The sequence below is a fragment of the Crinia signifera genome, chromosome 2, assembly GCF_055691185.1.
Source record: "Crinia signifera chromosome 2, ASM5569118v1, whole genome shotgun sequence".
In the NCBI taxonomy this organism is placed as follows: domain Eukaryota; kingdom Metazoa; phylum Chordata; class Amphibia; order Anura; family Myobatrachidae; genus Crinia; species Crinia signifera.
This window is the reverse complement of record NC_139218.1, coordinates 119,119,243-119,143,201: the sequence shown is the minus strand read 5'-3', so window position 1 is coordinate 119,143,201 and position 23,959 is coordinate 119,119,243. Positions and strand designations below refer to the sequence as shown.

The 23,959-nt window shown below is 47.7% G+C and overlaps 1 protein-coding gene across 2 annotated transcripts in view; it reads right to left on the bottom strand.

Moving 5' to 3' along the window:
• Window positions 1–23,959, bottom strand: part of PHTF1 (putative homeodomain transcription factor 1) — a 119,455-nt gene that overhangs the window by 72,839 nt on the left and 22,657 nt on the right. For both annotated transcript variants that reach the window (XM_083172767.1, XM_083172768.1), the window contains exon 6: window positions 14,175–14,331. In XM_083172767.1, the coding sequence (XP_083028893.1) occupies window positions 14,175–14,331 (157 nt within the window). The remainder of the gene's footprint in view (window positions 1–14,174; window positions 14,332–23,959) is intronic.

Sequence of the window (23,959 nt, the reverse complement as noted above, 5' to 3'; positions counted from 1 at the left end):
TCTAGAGGACTGAAACCTTCCCCTGAAAGACTGTCCTCGAAAGGACGCACCACCTCTAGGGGAGGGCCGAAAGGACGGCTTAAAAGCAGAAAATCTGGACGTCTGCTTTGCTGAGGAGGCCGGCAGGAATGTACTTTTGCCGTCCGTGGCCTGCTTTATAATCTCCTCTAATTCGGTACCAAAAAGTACCTTTCCTTTGAAGGCTAATGTTTCCAGAGCCTTCTTGGACTCATTGTCTGCTTCCCAGGCTTTAAGCCAAAGCACTCTCCTGGCATTAATGGAGACTGTGGACACTCTGGTTGCCATTTTAATAGCTTCCTCCTCTGCTTCCACTGCATATTCTGCAGCTGCCTTAATCTTTTCTGCAAGCAGTAACGCACCAGGGTCAGCCTGCAGCATGGTGCATAATTCACCAGCCCACTCTATCATGGCCTTAGAGACCCAGGCTGAAGCAATAAGGGGCCGTAAGGTAAACCCCACCCCTTCAAAGATAGCCTTGAGGTTACCCTCCAGCTTTTTATCCACAGAATCTTTGAAAGCTGCACCGCCCTGTACTGGTAATACAGTAGCCTTGGACAAACGTGCCACTGAAGCGTCCACAACTGGGACCTTTTCCCAGAGCTCCGCATGAGACTCTGGCATGGGGTACAGACTAAGGAATCGCTTAGGCATCTGTAGCCTCTTATCAGGAGTTTTCCAAGCCCCTTCTAACAATTCCTGTAACCCCTCATCTGAAGGAAAAGTAACAGCCTCCTTCCGCTGTCGCTTAAAAACACCTTTAACAGGAGTCTTATCCTCCACAGACAGCTTTAAAGCCTGCTTCACAGCTACAATGAGATCCTCTATACCAGCAGCAGAGTTCTCTTCCACATCATCACCCTGATCCCAGGGGATGTCAGTATACTCTCCTTCCTCCTCATCTACCACAGTAGTCAAAGCATAAGACCTTCTAGGGGTCCCTGCCACATCATCCATTTTGTCCAGCATTTCACTGAACCTGTTGATCCCTTTAGCAGTATCCTGCATCACCTGAATCAGCGCAGGATCTGCCTGGGTAAGAGGCAAGGAGCCAGACGACTGCTGAGATGATGGCATAGGTCTCTGTGATTCTACCAGCCCATCACTCTGCCTGTCCAAAAGCTGCACCAAAGCGTTAACTGACCTGCCTAGGGCCCTGGCCCACGCAGGTTCCATCTGCTCTGCCCTATGGGGTTCACTGCCCATGGGTCTCACATCAGCGCAAGTAATACATAAGCCCCCCTTGGCCATCTGCTCAGGGACAAACTTTTGTGTGCAAACATTGCACGCGCTCAGTGCACTAAGGGCTCCCTCCCCCAAAACCACAGCCTGATGCTCAGACATGATGCAAGTGATAAATGTATATCTATCAGTATACACAGTGCAAACAATGTACAAGCGTTTATACAGAGGCAATGCACCCAATCACTTATCTGTCTGTTGGTTTCAACTGCGGGGAAGCGATGCCCAGGAAATCCAAGTCACTCTGCCAGGATAAGTAAGCCAGCTCAGCTCCGCTGCAAGCGTTCTGAAAAGCGCCAAAGTCAGAGTGAAGGAAGAGACCACAGGTCCCTGCTGCTGCGGGGTCCGTGACCTTTTGGCGCCAACCACCCCCAGCCAGCCGCTCCTCAGGTAGGATTTCCTAGTTCCAGTGTCTCCCCCTCAACTGGGGATCACTTGGAACATGCCTGTCACAACGCTGCTGTCCTCTCATCTAGGAGCTCAGCGTGTAAGCTCCGCATAAAATGGCCGCCGCCATCACGGAGCGCCTGTCCCCCATGATCCCCACCTAAATGTGGAGCCGGTTTCAGGGTACTCCGGAGCCCAGGCAGCCTTTTGGAAAAGGCTATAAGCGCTGCACAGGGAGACCAGACAGTGTCTCCCCTGTGCACAGTGAGCTGACAGGACGCGCTTCTGTCAGCTCCTGCTGCGCTAGCAGTGTGAGGATTCACTATGAGAATCCTCACACTGTGCCTACCTAGCTAGGGTGAAAGTTAATAAAACAATAAAAATCCCCTAACTACTCTAATTCTTCGGCTGCTCCTGCAGCCCTTTAGAATAGCACCCACTCCAGTGGGCACCTAACACGAACTGAAGAGTCCAGGGATGCAGTAGGGGAGGAGCCTACCCTCTAAAACTTTAGGATAGGTGCCTGGCTCCTTCGGACCCTCCTACATCCCAGTGTTGAGCTGTGTCACCAGGACCATTGAAAGAGAAATGCTCAGTGCATACACACTGAACGTTTTTCAACCGTTTTGGCGATTTTCCCGGGGGTGGACGACTTTCCATAGCAGGACATGTCCTTTTACTTTGGTGCTGTTCGGATGAAGCTCTTGTGAGCCCATTTGTGGCGGTTTCCGGCTCTGGGTTCCATGCCGGTGCTCTACTCCCAGCCAGGAGGAGTTTGAGTGGAGTGCCTGTGTTCTGTTGTCACGTCCTGCATCTTGGTGCTCTACTCCCAGCCGAGAGGAGTCTCTAGAAGTGCTAACACTGAGTTAGTGTGTGTGTTTTTGTCTATCTGTCTGTCGGAAGTACCATCATTAGTCTGTAGGTCTCCAATGCTTTTCAGCCCCATAAAAAGACATTATTTACAATAGTTTGCTTGCCTATATACATGGATATAACTATATTGGGTGCAAGCGATGCCATTTCTATGGGGTTCATAAGCCCATTATGGGGTTCATAAGCCCATATAGTTGTCTATCAAGTTCCTGAAATTGCAGGGTTAAGAAACTTGGTCCAGCCAATTTCTTGGGCATGAAAAGGAGGATTCTCCCTCCCTGTAAAGCTCCACACCGATATGCTGAATCCCCACACAATGCTGTTTTATGCTCTTAGATCAGTCCAATCAGAAAGTCCAGCACTGTTAGAGAGTAGGATTCTCTTTGTTCAGTCGCATCACAAGGGCACTTACGTGGCACCTGCTCTGGGGTGACACCAAAGTGCCTGCTTCTGCTGAGTTACATGAGTCAGGGGCTGCTCTGTAACATTACCAGGGCCGTCTTTCCCATTGGGCTTAATGGGCAGTTGCCCTGGGGCCCACCCCAATGGGGAAGACGGCCCTGCCCTGGGGAACGGCGGTGGGTGGCGGGGATCCAGGCAGCGACTGTCAGCGGTGACTCAACGGCGGCGGTGATGCAGGAAGCGGGGGGCTTGATGTAGCAATCTGGGTGGCTTGTGTCGAGGGTCCGGGCAGCAGCTGTCAGCGGCGACTCAGCAGTGATCCAGGCAGCGGGGGGGGGGGCTTGATGTAGCAATCCGGGTGGCTTGTGTCAGGGATCCGGGTAGCAGCTGTCAGCGGCGACTCAGCAGTGATCCAGGCAGTGGGGGGATTGATGTAGCAATAAGGGCGGCGTGTGTCAGGGATCCAGGCAGCAGCTGTCAGCAGCCGTCTAGGCAGCGGCTACTCAGACCTTGATGTAGCGCTATTTGCTGAGAGGAAAGCGCTGCTGATTATAAGTCTAGCCGGACGCTGATTGTTCGGACGCTCAGCCAATCAGTGTCCGGCCAGTATTTTCAAAATCTGCAGCGCTTCCCGCCCAGCGGCAAATAGTGCTACATGAAGGTCTGAGAGAGCTGCCTGGACGTCCGCTGACAGCGGCTGCCCGGACACCCCCCCCCCCCCGCCACTGCTGCACATAGGTGGGTGGAGGGGGGTTGTGAGGAGGAGAGGGGGGCCCTAAAAATGATTTTGCACAGGGGCCCACTAGATGGTTAAGATGGCCCTGAACATTATGTCCAGCACCAGGCTCCTGTCAGAGTGTAGAAGCCAGCACTGCAGACAAGGCAATCTTTGGGAGCAGCCTGCATCTACTGGAGTGACATAATAGCACGCTCAGACTGCAAAGCCATGCACCGGGTGCCGAAAGGATAACTGAGGCCGCTGTCCTTGTTTCCAGCCTTTGCGAAGCTGGGAGATGGGAATTGAGCTACCTGAATTAAAGTGATCTCCACCAAAATGGAATGTCCTGCATTACAAAGTATTCCCCTCAGGTAGGAACTGATTGGTCCCTCCACCATGTGTAGCATGTGTACTGGAAGCATTGTGTGGAATAATGTGTACTTGCAACCAGGGGCGCCGATTTCCTTTTTTCTCGGTGGGTGCTCCCAACCCCCGCCAACCCCCCCCCCAAAAAAAAACCCAGCCCCCCCCCCCCCCCTGGACTCACCCGCTGCTCGCTGTCGGGGTCCGGGAGCAGCAGCGCCGCAGCGGGGTCAGGGAGCAGCAGCACCGCAGCAGGGTCCCAGCAGCAGTGGATATGCAGTCAGCAGCAGGGTCCCTGCGGAAGATGTGAACTAGCAGCGGTATTAATACCGCTACTAGTTCCCATCTGCCGCAGGGACCCCCGCTGATGACAGCATATCCGCTGCTGGGACCCCGCTGCCATGAGCCGGTTTCGGCGCCTATGCTTGCAACACTACAATGTGGCATATTATTAACTAGGTAGAATTCCATGTGGCATTATATGAACTGGGGCACTGTGTGGTATTATGTAAACTAGTGCATCCCGATAGAGTGAATCCCAACAGGGGTCTGTAAGCATATTTACCTTCTCCCTGCTCCCACTAACCCTAACCCTCCATTCCTGTAACCTACCCCCGACTTTTAGATCTCAATACTAAAATAATCCACTCAAAGTTTTTGCTTCAAAAGAGACTTAAATTCTGGTCTCAGCCTAATCTATGGTATTGAAAATATGTAAAAGGATACACACTGCGCTGTCAATCAGAACTGTAGTGGGAATATTTGATAATGTGATACAATAGAATGAAAATGTATGAGGCACGCCAAACACAATGAGTAGAGGACACGCTGTAAATGAATGTAAAAAACTCTTTATATATATATAGACAAAAATTAAATATAGGAATAAGGTGGGTAATAAACTAAAATTGGAATATAATTAACATTTATACACTTACATATAGGACCACAAATAATTTGCTAAGATTGGAGGTGGGTAATCCACAGCTTGAAAAAGTCTCCAGTGTTTGGGAGACGAAACGCGTTGCCCCACTTCCGCCCCACTTCCGCCAGTTTACTCAGCAGACTTGTGACGGACTTCCGCCCTCATCCTCGGTCCCAGGATCTCTTGCAGTGATCACACCAGGCTAGAGGCTTCTGCCGCTTCTTCAAACACGCAGCCCGGCGTACAGCTTTACACAGAAACCGGCTTCTGGCGTGCACCTACTCGACAGGCCATCTACAAACAGCCCGCCGAGGCACTACCTCCCTCAAGATGCAGTGAGTGTTTCCATACCCGCAATTCAGAGCGCAACTCGCAACTCCTGCTGTTTGGGCTTATTACTAACTGTGCCTGCTACGCTATACTAACATACAGACGCCTGCTTATTTGTCCTGCCTACCAGCACCTGCATGAACTCTTGTGCGTGTTAGCTTACACGCTAATTCAGGTCAACTTGGCTCTATAACCCTTTGCTGCTATAAGCTGTCACGGCTAAAGGGCTGGATGGAGTCGTGTGGTGCACAGGAACTGGAGACGGACCAGGAGGAGTAGGATTGAAACGTGCCGGTTTAATAACGGATTTCATAAATGATAAACTTCACTCAAATACTTCTTTAAGTGACAGTTGGATAACTTAAATAGAGTCCAGCACAATACTAATAACGGGCAGGTAAATCTGGAAACGTATACTTGATGAGCCAGAGTACATAGAGGAAGATCCGGAAAGAGGTTGATTTGATGATAGAAGAAATGGATCCGGATGACTGAAAGATGATGGAATGAATGAGTTGAATGAAGGAGGACAGCGGAAAGCTGAGCAGGGTAATTCTGGGACACAAGCAGGAACAAGCACTATGTAGGACTTGCAGCATTGGTGTCAGGAGAAAACTTCCTTGTAGAAAGATGCAGGGAGCAAGGCACCAGAGTCAGGAGAGAAAGAGCCAGGATCCGGGAATCAGCTAGGAGTTGTGAATGACTCCAAAGACTCATTGCACTGACACTGATCAGCCTAGGCCGATCCCCTATATCCCCAGGGGGCGGCTGCTATTGGCTGTCAGCGCAGGATGAGGAGGGAACCTCCACTCTGGGCCAATCTGTTTCCTGCCCTTAACCAAGATGGCGACGCCGGCCTCCCGGCGACGCTATATGCAAGGACGCCGCTACTTAATGCTCCCCTGCTGCCATCCCCACCTAGAGCTGCTGCTACCCGCACACCGCAGACCGAGACCTGCACACGCTAGCCGGCGGCGGGCGCGGACGGGTGAGTACTGTACCAGCCGCGCTCCGTCGCGGCTACGTGTGACAGTACCCCCCCTTTTCAGGGTGACCCCAGGGCGCCTATGGGCCTTGTGAGGATTTCTCTGGAGAAATTGCTTTATCAGTTTCGGAGCATGCAAATCAATGGAATCCACCCAAGAGTTCTCTTCGGGACCAAACCCAACCCATTCCACCAGATACTGGGTACGAGAATTGCGGCAGCGAGAGTCTATAATGCTTCTTACCTCGAATTCAGCCCCACTCTCGGAGTTAATCTTGGGCGGTTTGGGAATCTTCTTTTAATAAGAGTTCAACCTTAAAGGCTTGAGGAGGGACACATGGAAGGAATTCGGAATCCTTAGGGAAGGAGGAAGTTGAAGTCTATAAGCGACCGGATTAATGACTTGGATGATAGGGTATGGCCCAATGAACCGGGGAGCCAGCTTCATAGAGGGCAGACGGAGGCGTATATGGCGGGTAGACAGCCATACCCGGTCTCCGACTTTCAATCTGGGCGCTGCCCTTCTTTTCCTGTCTGCCATCCTCTTGTATCGGGTGGAAGATTTAAGAAGAGCGGTGTGGACATCCGACCAGATCTTAGCGAAGCGTTGTAATGAAGTGGCTGCTGCAGGAACTTCGGAAGAGGATAATTCTGAGAAATCCGGAGATCGTGGATGTTTGCCGAATACTGTAAAGAAGGGGGTGGTTCCGGATGAAGAGTGATAGGAGTTGTTATGCATATATTCTGCCCACAGGAGAAGATCCACCCAGTCATCTTGGGAAGACGAGACAAACAGTCGGATAAAGGCCTCCAAATCTTGATTCACCCGTTCTGTCTGGCCGTTGGTCTGGGGATGAAAGGCAGTGGAAAACTTGAGTTTGACCTGTACCGCGGCACAGAGAGCTCTCCAGAACTTTGCAACGAACTGTACTCCGCGGTCAGATACAATCTCTTTGGGCAGTCCGTGGAGTTTAAAAATGGTTGAGATAAAGAGCTGGGCCAGTACTGGAGCAGAGGGGAGACCTTTTAGTGGGAAAAAATGGACCATTTTAGAGAATCGGTCAACCACTACCCAGATTGCAGTATGACCCTTTGAAGGAGGTAGTTTGCAAATAAAGTCCATTGACAGATGGGTCCATGGTTCTGTGGGAATGGTTAGAGGGCGGAGAGGACCAGCGGGAGTTGTTCTGGGCACCTTATGCTGAGCACATCTTACACAAGAGGCGACGAAGTTGGTTACGTCGTGGCGGATGGTTGGCCACCAATAAGAACGTGACAGGAACATCAAGGTCTTTTGTGCTCCTGCGTGCCCTGCGAAGCGGCAAGAATGTGCCCATGTCAATATTTTCTTGCAGAGTTCGGGGGGAACGAACGTTTTACCTGGAGGAGGAGATGGCTGTATGGTGACTTGGGCGAAGACCACCGGATCGAGGATTGGACGAGGAGGTGTCTCTAGGTCAGAGGTCGTCTCAAAGGAGCAGGATAGAGCGTCCGCCTTAGTATTCGTGGTTCCAGGTCGGAATTTAATTTGGAAATCAAAGCGTTCAAAAAACATGGCCCAACGGGCTTGGCGGGCAGTAAGGCACTGAGCCTGTTTAAGAAAGGACAGATTTTTGTGGTCTGAATACACGGTGATCTTATGCCGTGCCCCCTCCAGAAGGTATCGCCACTCCTCTAACGCAGTTTTGACTGCAAGCAACTCCTGTTCCCCGATGGGGTAATTCTTCTCTGCCGGAAGGAATTTTTTGGAGAGGAAGGCACAAGGGTGTAATTCTTGATCCTCACCTTTTTGTGACAAGATGGCCCCGATCCCTTCCGAGGATGCGTCCACCTCGAGAATGAAGGGCCTGTCGAGGTCTGGTTGGAGGAGGATTGGTGCCATCACGAATGCTCTTTTTAACTGCTGGAAGGCAGAGGATGCTTCTGGCGACCATCGGCTTGGATCGGCTTCTTTGCAAGTGAGAGCAGTGAGGGGGGCAGCGATAGTAGAGAAGTTCCGGATAAATCGCCGGTAATAGTTTGAGAACCCTAGGAATCTCTGAATTCCTTTGAGCGTTGTGGGGGCTGCCCAGTCTTGGATGGCTCTCACCTTCTCTGGGTCCATCTCTATCCCGGTGGCGGAGAGAATGTGACCCAAGAATGGAATGGACGTGACCTCAAAAACGCACTTCTCCAACTTGCAGAACAGTTGATTTTGGCGAAGACGTCGTAGGACTTCGGACACTGTCTGTCTGTGAAGTTGAAGATTTGGAGAGAAGATGAGTATATCGTCTAGATAGACCACGATGGAGTGGTACAGCAAGTCCCGAAAGATATCATTTACAAACTGTTGGAAGACGGCGGGGGCGTTACAAAGGCCGAAGGGCATCACCAGGTATTTATAGTGACCGTCGCGCGTATTAAAAGCCGTCTTCCACTCGTCACCTGGACGGATCCGGATCAAATTGTAGGCCCCTCGCAGGTCCAATTTAGTAAAGATTGCCGCCCCTCTGATCTTGTCGAATAGTTCTGCGATAAGGGGTAAGGGATAGCGGTTTTTAATGGTGATGTCGTTCAGGCCCCTATAGTCGATACATGGCCGAAGACCGCCATCCTTCTTTTTCACAAAGAAAAACCCGGCCCCGGCCGGAGAAGTAGATGGTCGAATGAAACCCTTGTTTAAGTTCTCTTGAATGTACGAGGACATGGCCTCAGTCTCGGGTAGCGACAGGGGATAGATGCGGCCACGAGGAGGGAATTTCCCGGCCACCAGTTCTATCGGGCAGTCCCAAGGACGGTGAGGAGGCAGGGTGTCGGCACCTCCTTTACTGAAGACATCTGTAAATGAACGGTATGGTGCGGGTATAGACAAGGGTGGAGCTGCAGAGGATGAAGGACAGTTATCCTCACGTTGTGGATGGGTCTGGTAGACCGGAAGGATCTGAGGAATGCAGGTAGACTGGCAATCTGTTCCCCAGGCCTTGACCTCCATATTGGTCCAATCGATGTTTGGGTTATGTTTAGAGAGCCAGGGAAGGCCCAGGACCATTGGATGTGAGGACTGTGGAAGAATGAAGAATTCGAGGGTCTCTCCTATGAGCAGTGTCACAGGGGTGGTCTGATGGGTGATTTGTCCACTACGAATTCGACTCCCATCCACTGCAGTGAGGACCAGCGAATGACCCAGGGGTTGCACCGGCAGGGCATGTTGGGTGACAAAAGAAGACGAAAGGAAGTTTCCCGCTGCTCCAGAGTCCAATAGGGCCTGAACTCTTTTTCTCCCTTGGGGACACACAAGGGTAACCGGAATGGTGGAATCAGAAGAAGAGGGAGATGGAAGCAAGACTCCTAATCGGACCTCCCTCGGGGAGATTAGGAGCAGTCGTTTCCCGGCCGCAGTGGGCAGGAAGCCAATAGGTGAGCTGAGGAGCCACAGTACATGCACAGATTCTCTCGCCGTCTTCGGGACTTCTCTTCGAGAAATAGACGGGAGCGGTTGATTTGCATGGGCTCATCTGTTGACACCGCAGGAGGCGGGGTTGGTCTGGAAGCTGGTGCGACATTGGAAGGGAATCGAGGGCGAAGGCGATCAGAGTGATTCCTCTCAAGTTGGCGTTTTTGGAGTCGCAGATCGACCTTGTTACATAATGAAATGAGTTCAGCCAGGGTGGAAGGAGAATCGCGAGTTGCTAACTCGTCCTTGATGCGGCCGGCTAGGCCGTTCCAGAAGGCAGAGACAAGAGCCTCTTCGTTCCATCTGAGTTCGGAAGCCAGGGTTTGAAATTGTACAACATATTGTCCCACTGGGCGACTGCCCTGACGAATTCTTAGGATCTCCGTGGCTGCGGAGGACACTCTGCCAGGCTCGTCGAAGATGCGACGGAAGGAAGCCACAAATTCTTCATAGTTGTTGAGGATGGGATCTGCACGCTCCCAGGGCTGGACCCGCCAGTAGGGACACGATGTAAGCCACTCGAGTCTTGGGAGAGGGGAAATTGGAAGGCTGGAGGGTAAAATGGACGTCACATTGATTCAGGAATCCTCGACACCCCCTTGGGGACCCGTCATATTTACTGGGGGTTGACAGCTGCAGATGGTGAGGAGCAGCTGGCCCCGGAGGAGCAGCAGAGGCCGAAGCTCCGGAGGTAGGTGCTGCCGAAACTGAGGGTGCCGCCTGAGGTGGTGACAGGGTCTGGAGAAATTAAGCCACTTGACGCTGGGTAGCCTCTACTTGTTCCAAGCGAGCCATGATGCCTTGAAGAACATCCGTCATGGAGGCCTGTGCTTCACCCGATTCCATCGGGTCAGTGCAAACTGTCACGGCTAAAGGGCTGGATGGAGTCGTGTGGTGCACAGGAACTGGAGACGGACCAGGAGGAGTAGGATTGAAACGTGCCGGTTTAATAACGGATTTCATAAATGATAAACTTCACTCAAATACTTCTTTAAGTGACAGTTGGATAACTGTAATAGAGTCCAGCACAATACTAATAACGGGCAGGTAAATCTGGAAACGTATACTTGATGAGCCAGAGTACATAGAGGAAGATCCGGAAAGAGGTTGATTTGATGATAGAAGAAATGGATCCGGATGACTGAAAGATGATGGAATGAATGAGTTGAATGAAGGAGGACAGCGGAAAGCTGAGCAGGGTAATTCTGGGACACAAGCAGGAACAAGCACTAGGTAGGACTTGCAGCATTGGTGTCAGGAGAAAACTTCCTTGTAGAAAGATGCAGGGAGCAAGGCACCAGAGTCAGGAGAGAAAGAGCCAAGATCCGGGAATCAGCTAGGAGTTGTGAATGACTCCAAAGACTCATTGCACTGACACTGATCAGCCTAGGCAGATCCCCTATATCCCCAGGGGGCGGCTGCCATTGGCTGTCAGCGCAGGATGAGGAGGGAACCTCCACTCTGGGCCAATCTGTCTCCTGCCCTTAACCAAGATGGCGACGCCGGCCTCCCGGCGCCGCTATCTGCAAGGAAGCCGCTACCCGACGCTCCACTGCTGCCATCCCCACCTGGAGCTGCTGCTACCCGCACACCGCAGACCGAGACCTGCACACGCTAGCCGGCGGCGGGCGCGGACGGGTGAGTACTGTACCCGCCGCGCTCCGTCGCGGCTACGTGTGACATAAGCTTTCCACTGTGTATATTCCAAAAACGGCAATCCTCTGAGGGGACATTCCTATTTTTATTATTCAATACCACTCTACCATTCCTGCTGGGACGCCAGCTTACTGTGGTTTATGAAATTGACAAAGTCTGCTATTTTTATCCTCATCATACTGGTCCAGATATTAGTAATTTTTACTGTGTATTAGCATATGTAATTGTGTCCATTATACTCCAATTTTAGTTGATTACCCACCTCCAATCTTAGCATATTATTTTTGGTCCTATATGTATGTGTATAAATGTTAATTATATTCCAATTTTAGTTGATTACCCACCTTCAATCTTAGCAAATTATTTGTGGTCCTATATGTAAGTGTATAAATGTTAATTATATTCCAATTTTAGTTTATTACCCACCTTATTCTTATATTAAATTTTTGTCTATATATATAAAGAGTTTTTTTACATTCATTTACAGCGTGTCCTCTACTCATTGTGCTTGGTGTGCCTCATACATTTTCATTCTATTGTATCACATTATCAAATATTCCCACTACAGTTCTGATTGACAGCGCAGTGTGTATCCTTTTACATACAATTGTTGTGTGAAGGAAAACTAGCTTTTTTCTTCCATCTTTTGAAGTCTGGCAGACTTCTCACTTCTGCAGCAGCCAATCAGAACACCTTTTTTCTAAATTTACTTATTAAGAGTTTTTTATTAATTGCATACCCTTTACCAATTAGCGCCGGGGCTCTTAGGAGATTGGGTTGTCCCCTTTCTCTTAGGAATACAAACCTCCACAATTGAAAATATGTGGTACATAATTGTACACAATTTTTTTAAATGGAGTTATGATGGGCCAGGAAACACATCATTAGCTTCATAGCACTAAACTCAATGCACAGACATTATGAAGGTTTAGTCAACATATCACTTCCCATTATTGCCATACTAAGGGGGGTATTCAATCACCGGTGACCATCTCCTGAAGGGGAGATGACCGCTAGGCCCTATTCAATACTGTCTTACCCGACAACATTGAACAGGGGAGCTCGGCAGAACGAGCCTGAACTGTATATAACTGTGATAATAATTCAGGGTTGCCGACTTTCTTATTCTCCTCTCCGGGAGAGATTCAGTAGCCGCCCAGGGGGCGGGGCTTACGTGTGACATCACTAAGCCCCGCCCCCATGTTGGTAAACCAACAAATTCAGGGATCTCCGTGGAGGGGGCGGGGCTAAAATGACCCGATTGTGTCATTTTAGCTCCGCCCCCTCCTCTGAGACCCGAGGATTGCGGCATTTTAATGCCGCGATCCGGGGGACAGCGGGGGTCCCCCCTGAATCCGGGAGGGTTGCCCACCCTTCCGGGGGGCCGGGAGGGGGCCCCGATTTTCGGGAGACTCCCAGAAATTCCGGGAGGGTCGGCAACCCTGTAATAATTGAACAAATGATATTGGTCTGCTGAATGATTAATGATAACAATTGTGTTGATAGGCTAATGATTTAACAAATTTACTGCTAAATAAAGTTTGTAAAAGTTTCTGGACCACAGTTTGCAATACGAGTTTGTAAATAGTTTCTTTGTTACAGCGTGTAAATGGTTCTAAGTGGTGAGGAACTCACTGGCGTGCCGCACTGGGCTTCCTAGCTTATGATAGTTTTTGGGGTGCCACACCCTGCACCTAGATATAGCGCTAGGGACCCCCAATATACAGAGAAGCCTTGACGTGGCTTGGGGGCATAGCATACACCTGCGCAGGTATATGTAACCAATATATCTGAATTCTATTATCATGAAGTGTTCAAGATTGGTTACTAATACTATTCAGTGTGCTGGGGAAAAATGTCTTGTTTTACTTACTCAGTATTAACCCCTCCCTCATGCACCTGTGTAATATTACTGAACTAATTGAGCATTTACCACTATCTGTATGTGTGGTGAGGAGCAGTCTCCCATTGATTAAGGTGCAATATCATGCCAATGGCAGCTGACACAGCCATGGAAAGAGCATTAACCCTTCCGAAAAAATCTTAAATAAATGGGAAATACATATGTGTTCATTTACATTGTGGCTGCTGCGCAAGTACACAAATTGTGGCATAGTAAGGAATCCTTATGCACGCTTCTGCTATGCATTCACTACAATGGGGCTTGCAGCCAAAAGCGTACGCATCACAGTCCCATTACAGAATGCTGCCACACACATCCGTATGCACCTGACCGCTGTCTGGAACTCTACTATAGTATGTATTTTACCCAAAAATTGGGATATAAGAAAAACAAGGCAGGGTCCCAGATGACACATTCTGGACAATCAGCGGCCCCACTGTTTAGTACAAACAAAAATTCACATAGCAAGCCATGGGATCAGCAGACGAAGAGGAGGAGATTCCAGAGAGTGTGCTCTCCCAATTTCTATTCTGCTCCACAGCACAGTATCCAGTGCAGATGCTGTGGGCTCCTGTGGTAGTATGGGATAATGACTGTCGGGATACTGGCTGTCGGAACCCTATACCACACCCATTATTGGAGGGGGGGTTATTATTACTAGGATGTTTGCAGGATGATGAAATGGAACACAGTGGCGATGTGGAAATGGGACACAGTTTTCTCCAACTCCCCTCCTGTAAGCTCCTGTGAAAGGTGGCATGATGTATTTTATTTGACAGGCTGTATTTAACATCATAAGTAATGCCATACTTTACTACTTCCCTTTACCATCGCCTGGAGATGCTGGATATAGACAACAAATGATCTTATACTGTACAAAGCAAATCAGGAGAATTAACTAAGCTCTTAAGAAAAGGAATATAATGCCTAGTCTCCTACCTCTGTCTCCGTCCTCCATACGTCCCAGACACCCTGTGACTCTGTGTAGATACAATCTGACAATGAACTGTTCCCAGAAGCAGCATTAGGCAGATAGGTCCGGCCTGCTCACTCACACTTGCAACAGGCACCATGAAGTAAAGCACAATTGCTGCCACTGTAAAAATATAGACCACATGTTAAAAATGGAATACAATATAGAAAATGCTGCATTAAAGGCCCCTACACACTGAGCGACTTTGAGCTGAAAGTCGCTCAAAACAGGAGGTTTGAGCGGCTTTCAGCTCAAAGCTGCTCTGTGCGTATGAGCGCTGCTGCGTGCTCCTGCAACATAGCCGGGAAAGCCGTTCATCTGCTGGTTATACCAGCAGATGAGCGGCTTTCAGGACGGCTTTGCATAGTGCTCCTATACAGCGCCGTCCTCCCCCCTCCGTTGGCGCCGGGCAGGGGGAAAGCCGCTCGGTGTGTATTCACTGAGCGGCTTTCCCCCTACCAATGAATGCGATCATCGCTGTCCATACACGCTGGGCATAGTCGCCCAGTGTGTATGGACCTTTTCTATACAGATCCCATATACATTGAAGACATTTTAGCATCAACGGTGTTTGAAAACAATTTACAATTGAGTATCCCGTATCCAAAATGATCGGGAATATTTTTATATTTCAATGATGTATCTTGAGGTATCTTGCATTTATGTGGTATAAACACATCAAACACATGAAATACACACAAATATGTGTTATTTGTGCATGAAACAAGGATTTAAAACATGAAACAAAGTTTGTGTACTATCTCAGGCAGTGAATTATAATGGCAAGCAATCATTTTCTTGCACATATTTAGTGCCAGTTACATACAGATGGAGCACCGCCAGCCAGCCTGTAGAATCGCCAGATCCCTTGAGCTAACGCAGGCTGATGGTCAGGCACTTCATCTGACGGGGATGCGTGAGCGTCTCACACGCACGTGCGTCCCCATCAGCTCGGTGGTGAGCGGTTTCCCTGCCTGGCTCCACTTCAAGGAGATGGGCGGGGATCGGTGGGAGCTGGGGCAGGCTGCGGGGGTTCTGCTGAGGGTGGGGGGAGGGCTCTGACGGAATGGGGCTCGCAAGCTTCTTGTGCGCGCATGGCCCATTCCGTCGGCTGGCGAATGGCGACAGAATGGCGAATGGCGAGCTGCTCTATCTGTTTCATGTCCCCAATAATGCCAGTCTCAGATGTCCCCAGTAGTGCCAGTTACAGATGCCCCCAGTAGTTTTTTAGTTAAAAAAAACCTTTTTGGAAACTATGGTTTTTTGGAATAATTTGAATAACGGATATTTGAATAAGGGATACTCAACCAGTACCAGAAACACATCCCAAAGAATTCATCATAATTTGCTGAAGTTGACTTGAAAGATCTAAAGAACAAGACCACGTAGTGAAACGCGTTCTGATGCCTGTGGATTCGTACTGCTCCATGGTGACAGACACTGTGACTGTGCGACACCCTTCCAAAAGGTATTTTCCGTGAAATAGGTCACCCCTCCGGCAGCAAATTGAGTCCCTGCAATTCAAAAGCACCAGGGCTGCCTAACACTGCATACGGAGGTGGCACCTTCTCATGCTTACTCTTTCTTTGATTTCTCCCAGTGTCCCGATACCCTCTCTCACCTCCGTCCACTTGGTAAAGATGGAGGCAGCAGAAGGAGCTTCGGAACTGTCTGAATCTTTACATTCACAGTAATCTCTAATGTATGCTCCTGAATTTATTCTTTCAATCTATAACAATTTGGATATTTTGCATTTACTGGCTCAATATTGTATCAAAGGACAGTTATCGTGCCATTATAGTAACTGATACTGATTGGCACTGTCGCATATCTACACCACGTGACCTACAGATTCCGTGTAGGGGCTACCTATCTGGTAATGCATCCAGTCCCTGCAATCCATTGGCATCAGGGACTGCCTAACATTACACATGTCCCCTAAATCTGTCTTTTCTATCTTCAACCCAGCGTACGGACATCCCACTCTCACCTCCGTCCACTCATGGAAGATGGAGGAAGCATTTGGGAAGTTTAAAGCCAGATCTGTATGTGAATACACACAGGACACACACATTGAAAGTTGATAGTCATCTTAAGACTTATATGCAATGCTTGATATATATTTGCACACACATGCTATACTGTGACAATAGTGTAGTAAAGTTGGAGATGAACTTGCACACACAGGCAACACCCTAAATTTATGAGGAAAACCAACAATAACTACAGTCAATGGTGTGACTTTTGGAACAGTCAAAATCCTTTAACAATCAGTACCACTTTAGACACACTGTCAGCACCTAATGAATTGCAGCATCTTTATTACAAAATATAATACATGCACCTCAATTGTATTTATTTTGTGAATGTTTAAATTGGTTAAGGCAGATTATATATTATTTTTGATCCTTTATTCTTGACACCACTATTTTTGTAAAAGTGAAATAAAAGTTATATTTTAGGTCTACTATCTCAAACTGTGAAAAGTGTGCCTCCACCAAAAAATATATTGTGTTGGCCGCAGTCGCGGTCAAACTCACCAGTTATATGAATTCTACTTATTCAAATTTCTGTGGGCACCTCCAGCTATTATAAATTACCTGATTACCATATCCACTACCTAAACTGTTTATATACCTTATATCCTGTGGTAGCTCTTACCTCAATGGATGAGGGGGGCTGCCCCTCCGCTGCCACCGCCAATCGCGGTCCCAGCTGCCAGTCCCCCATGCGGGGCCGGCGCATGCGAAGTAGCTTCTACGGTACTGCGCATGAACTGGCCCCCAGCCCCTATGGGCTGCTTTTGCAGCAGTCCCCAGAGGCATATTCAGGGTGCTGGCCCTGGTGCATGCGCAGTATTGTCTTCGTAGTGCGCATGCACGGAATCCGTTTTTTATGGGCTGCTGCTCAGCAACCCATGTAGAGGGACTGCCTTGGGTGACAGACAGGTCAGACTTCCAATAGGAAGTCACTGCCAATCACAGTGAAGCCAGAGCAGTCTCACAGACTATTGGCGGATTTTACCTGGGGGAGCTTCAGTCCTGCAGCCAATATGTAAAAACCGCCACTGTTTACATCTGGTCCAGTGCAGGATAACATCTAAAGATACACTACCAAATAAGTAAAATGTTTCTACCTCCCCTAGCTAGATCCATCCATTTTTCCTATTTTTGTTCTGTAATACAAAACCAGCAATTCAATCAAGTAACAATTTTGGTAATGACAAATAGGTGTGAGTATTAGGACCAACCAAAAGCTGAACTTTTCAGCTTGTGATTGGACCTCCCACCCCATTTTTTTTTTCAGCTGGGGTTGTGAATAGGAATAGAGTTGCTCAGTTAAAATAGCTCATAGAGCAACCCCTACTGTATCTTTGAAGTATGTACTTGGAAGTTGTACGACCCCTAGGAAAAATAATCTGAACAATATTTTCCAGCAATCGGCCTTGAATCAGTGAGGGATCTTTGTCCTAAGAAGGCAGTGCATTCAATGTAGCCCAACTACACGGTGCATTCACTGAGTCACATCCAAACACATAACACCTACTGTACTTCAGCCAAGATCCACTATTTCCAAATACTGACATGTCATGAAAACAGAACATATTTTTTACACACAAAAATTAAAGAGATTATTTTATCAACGTCCGTACAATTAACATCATTGGGTAATAATAGTAAAACTATTATTGACAATTGTTTTATGTTGCCAGCTTTCTGTACTTTAAATTTTAAACAACCAACAATATAACACTCTAATTGTTTATTTTTTTAATTTAAGTCTCAACTGAATCTAATCAGTTTTAATTTTGGGTTGTCTTCAGTGCTACTTACATAGGGGAGATGTACTAAGCCTTGGAGAGAGATTTACCACCAGCCAGTCAGCTGCTATCATATTACACACTGTGGGGTCTATTCATAAAGAAGTGAACAAAGTGGAAAAGTGAGCCAGTGGTTGATGGCAACCAATCAGAATGCACTTGTTACTTGTAAGCTGATTGGTTACCATGGGCAACTTCTCTACTGGCTCACTTCAGAGGCAGATTTTCCACAACGCAACCTAGGTGCCTGCCTAGGGCCTGGCAGGTCCAAAGGGGCCTCATAATGATATCCTGGTTATCCAAAACATCCCCAGTGGAGCATTGTATGACTATCAAGTGATGGTCCCAAGTAAGTGCAATATATCTCACTTCGAGAACCACAAGATTTTCTACTTTTATTCACAACTCCATTCAAAAATCCATGGGTATGGGGCTAGACTGGGTCACAAAAGGGTGGGTTCAGCTGCCATTCCCAGCTAGTCTGTGCCTTTGTGATTGCAGCTTGCCCCCTAACTCCAAAATGAATTTACCCCTTAGAGCTCGAGATACATTTTCAGACTGTAACATACACATCTGATTTACACCAGACATACATCACATACCTCCATATCACTGGCCAATATTGTAAACCAGTGGTTCTAAACCTCGGCCCTCAAGGACCCCCGACGGTTCACATTTTCCAGGTCTCCACACAGAATCGCAAGTGAAGTAATTAGCTCCACCTGTGAATCTTTTAAAATGTGTCAGTGAATAATGAGTGCACCTGTGCACCTGCCGGGTGACCTGGAAAACGTGCACTGTTGGGGGTACTTGAGGACCAAGGTTGAGAACCACTGTTGTGTACAATATAGGTGCAATAAACAGATTATTTATAAAATCCTATGTAACACAGCAGAAAGAATCCCCTGTCTTCCGTCTGCAAAAAATACAATAACAATTTTCTCAAACACATTCACAAAAGCATAATCTATGCCTGGTTGATGAACAAAGCACCAATCAATGTTAGCATTGAATCAGCAACAGCCACTTGCAAGCAGTTTGGTAGCACTAACGAATATCATGTGCTATTTGCGCCTTCCCCTGAACAACTGCATGTAATGTGGCTTTGTCAGGTGTATATATCACTGTGCTCAGTGAGCATTCACAAAAAATATACTACTCATGTAGAACCTTGCATCAACAATTAGTCGTTATGTAAGACTAGGGAAAATAACAATGATAATTATTTTCTTGAATAATTTGGTCCAAACAATTGTTAAAAACAATAGTTTACCTGATTGCATTTTAATTAAATTTGACGTTTCAAAGGCACTGAATCCAGCACTAGTGTCTCTAAAGGGGTGTACACATGGAGCGATTTTTGCTAGGGAGCGATTTCAATTAAGCAATTTTACTAGATACAACAGCGATTTTAACTATTAACTATTTAAGCTATTTTGTCAATACTAGAATTAACATACTTGGTTGGTATTCATTGCAGATCGCCTAGTGAATATCTCCCTCAGCAGTGAATAGCAGTGATTTTGACTAGACAGCCAGCGATCAAGTCAAAATATTCTTGCCTGGCAACTCTTTTTTACTAGGTGATATTATAGGGTGATTTGTCTAACCTTAAAGCTGTGTACACACGGGGGCGATAGGGGCTGAAATCGCTGGATATATGGTCGCAGGCGACCATATTGCGAGTGATGGGAGTGTGCCCCGGCGATAAATCGCCGGGTGCGCGCTCCCGTTTTCAGCCCCGTTCTAATCGCTGGTCGCAGGAGCTTGCCAGCTGATTACCTCTGCGGCACCGCCGGCAGAGGTTCCCTTTCATCAGCGACCATCTCTGGTCGCTGATGAAAAGGAGAAACTGAGCAATATATTGCTCAGCCATATATTGCTAGCAATATATGGCTGAGCAATATATCTCCCCCATGTATACACAGCTTAACAGCAATCTTTACTAACCTTCTAAGCAATTTTGACTATGTAGTCAAAATCGCTTAGAAGGATCGCTCCGTGTGTACATCCCTTTAGGAACTGGTGAATTATTCTTTGTTATCTGAATAACATACAAGTAACTATGGTGTACAGTTCAAAGAAACTTTGGTACTTGTGTACTAGCATGGCGCCCATCGCATCGCAGACCATAAGGCATGCGATGGTATGCGATGTTGCACGATGGCAGCCGATGTTATACAATTTTAAATTGTATACCATCGAATTGTATGGCATTGTATGCCATTCTATCGCATATACAATGGTATGCGATTTAAAATTGTATAAGCACCCTAAAGGGTTTTCCCATGTTAAAAGTGGCCCCTATAACTTAATTAAACGTGTTGGGTGCTTACTATGTTAAAAGCACCCCCAATGGCACCCCCACTATCAACGCCAACCCGAAGCGAGGGGCGGCTGTACGCGGCCTACGACCTTTTCATACCCCCACTATCCACGTCGGCGTGGAGTCTAATTTATATAGCGCGGCGAGCCACCGAGCCCGAAGCGTGGCGAGCGCCGCGAGCCCCGCGAGGGGACGCGTAATACATGTAAAGTAATACGCGTCCCCTCGCGGGGCTCGCCATGCTTCGGGCTCGCCACACTATACAAAATCAACTCCAGGCCGACGTAGATAGTGGGGGTATGAAAAAGTCGTAGGACGCTTACCGCCGCTGCGCTCGCCACGCTTCGGGTTGGCGTTCATAGTGGGGGTGCATTTAACATTGTAAGCCCCCATTAGGGTGCTTATACAATTAAACATTGTATAGGGAGCTTATACAATTTAAAATCGCATCGGGTGTATGCCATGCGATGGCATGCGATGCAATACGATTATATGTCGTGCGACCTTATATCGTGGGCGCCGTGCTAGTACACAAGTACCAAACTTTAAGATAAATGGTTTTAGTTCAGTCTGTCTGATAATGACTTTAAGACAAGCCATACTATCTACATATTTTTGTATGTGAGGCTCTCTTGAAAAGTGAAAAGGTGGAAACTGTCACTCTTTACAACATACCAAAGACAGATTCTGAAGCAGGTATCGGCTTTTTCAGGATTATCTGAAATGTATTTCGTGTTCTAGAAACCACAAAGCTGTGGATAGATGACAATAAATGTAAATATTTGAGTTGTGTATTTTTATAAGCGGTACATAGGGTGGTGTTCTCCCGGGATGCGGTCATTTGGTCTACAGCATGATGGTCGACACCATTAGGTCGACATGGGTCTAGGTCGACATGATTCTAGGTCGAAAGGTCATTAATTAGACAGGTCGTTAGTTCGACAGGTCATTAGTTCGACAGTGAACCTACCATCCACTAGAGCATGGTGGGAGAATAAAATAGTGTGCCGAGCATATCGAGGCACCGTGCCCAACGCATAGCGAGGGCAGCGAGCGATGCGAGGGGATGTGGTGCACTTTAAACTGTGTCCATGTCGAATGTGTTCACATTTAGGTAAAAAAAAAAAAGTGAAAACCCCATGTCAACCTTTTGACTGTCGACCTAGACATTGTCGAACTAATGACCGTTGGACCTTTTCCCATGTTGACCTAATGGTGTCGACCTAATGACTGTCGACCATCATGCTGTAGACCAAATGATCCCAACCCGTTCTCCCAATATGCATGCAATACAGAATCCTACACAAAATCCATGGATGGATTTTATAAACTTTTATTTTAGATTTTTAATAACATATTTGAAAGCTCATTTGTCAAGATGATGACAACTTGGATGTACAATATGAGCATTGCTTCATATAGAAGTGCATTTAATATGGATATCTTCCTAAACTAGTTTGATCCAAGCTTCTCAGCACTACTAGGGGACAATACAGCTGTCTACAGGAACATAATGACATCCTCAGTGTCACTAAAAGATGCCTACGGGGCAAGTTCAATTAAGTGCTGCCTACCATACAGTAACTGCTTATGTGTAATCAGCTCCTGATTATCTAATTCAGTGGTACCCAGGGTACCATGACTATATACTGTCGTAAGGGCAACACAGATGGTGTAGTGGTTAGCATTACTGCCTCACAGCACTGAGGTCATGGGTTTGATTCCCACCATGGCCCTAACTGTGTAGAGTTTGTATATTCTCCCCGTACTTGTGTCGGCTTTCTCCGGGTACTCCGGTTTCCTCCCACAATCCAAAAATATACTGGTAGGTTAATTGGCTCCCAACAAAATGAACCCCAGAATGTCTGTGTGTGCGTGTACATGTGGTAGGGAATATAGATTGTAAGCTCCACTGGGGCAGGGACTGATGTGAATGTTCAACTATACTCTGTAAAGCGCTGCGGAATATGTATGCGCTCTATAAGAAACTGTTAATAAATAAATATCCATGCATACTTGCTGTGATATCCATGCATACATGAAACATTGGGGGTGATACCGGTTGACACGCAGTGCTGCAAAGTACGCAGTTCTGCGCTTCTTTTAAATCCCGCTAGCAGCCCGCAGAAATGTCCTCCCCCCTCTCCACATGGTTGCAAATTTATGTTTTGCTTAAACATCCATTTCCAGCCTATGGGGCCAAACCCACATCATTCGATGATGAGGAAGGCACACGCAAAACGAAGACAATCTCAGGTATCTTAGCTTTGTGTGTGTTCTGGAGGGGAACATCGCAGGCATCTGACATCCGGTGATGTCAGCTGCCCGCCCCGGCCACCCGCATCACTGGGTCATTACCATGGGAACGCTGGATGTTCCCTTGGCTGCCTCCCCACCCATCTCCCCCCGCCCACAGTGTTGTGTGCAAAGTCCATTTTCTGTTGTGGCTGGGATCAGAGGCATAACTCTGGGAGGCAATGGAGTCATCTGCTGTCAGGCTCCTGCTCCCAAGGGGGCACTTCTCCCCCCTGGAGACACACACACATTCACACATGCGTACTGTACATATTTACATAAGGTGGTGTGAGTGTGTGTGTGTGTGTGTGTGTGACCAATATTTAACTGGCTGGAATGTTTGAAGCATCCTGATGATAATTCAACACAAATGAAACGCAGTGTTTTAGGGATTCTCAGGCCCCATGAATCAAACCCTGATAAAATTAAAATGTCTATGGCTGTATTCTATTATAGAACGCATAGTGACTGTGTGTGGAATATAGCTTTATTGTCTATTTTTAAAATGTTCAGAAAATGTAATATGTGAGAAATATACATATTTACAAGTATACATTTATACTTTATAAATGTAAAGTGGCGGCAGATCTACCGCTAAGGTTTTAAAAGTTGGGGGAAGAAAGGGGGTATTGGTCCTGCACTAGACACTGTATATGAATAACTCAATCCAATCTGAAAAATATCAACTACCATATAATTTCCATAGGCGATTCACAGCAAAATGGCGTGAGTGGGCGGCACCTAATCCAGCAAGTGGGCGGAACTACAATCGCGATGCTCGAGCAGCAATTAAAAACCAGCACGGAAAACATTTGCTCCATCAGGGGGGTTTCTGGGCAGGGATACAGATAGGGGGGTGCTGTGGGTACAGCTGTCCCGGTCCCTGGCCTTTGAAAAGGTTCGGGCAGCTCATTTTGCCCACGCAACCCCCCCAAATGCCTCCGTTGTACTGCCTGCGCTGCGATTGGTGCACTGAACGAAGCACATGCTTCTTCAATTCAGGACACTGGCGGCCAAATTAAATGCTGCACCAGCTTTTGAGACAATCAGAGCTTGTGTACCATTAGCCAATCAGAGCAGCTGCCGGTACACGAGCTCTGATTGGCTCACCAGCTGGTGCAGCATTTTAATTGGCCGCAGGTGTCCTACATTGAAGAAGCCTGTGCTTTGGGACCTTGAGATGAGGGAGCAGGAGTCGAGCAGTAAGTGAAGGAAGGGGGGGAGGGGGTGGTGGTGGTGGTTAGGCTCAGTCCCGGGCCCCAAAATTCCTAGTGGCAGACATTTTTTTGGGGTACTCCGAAAGCCCCCCT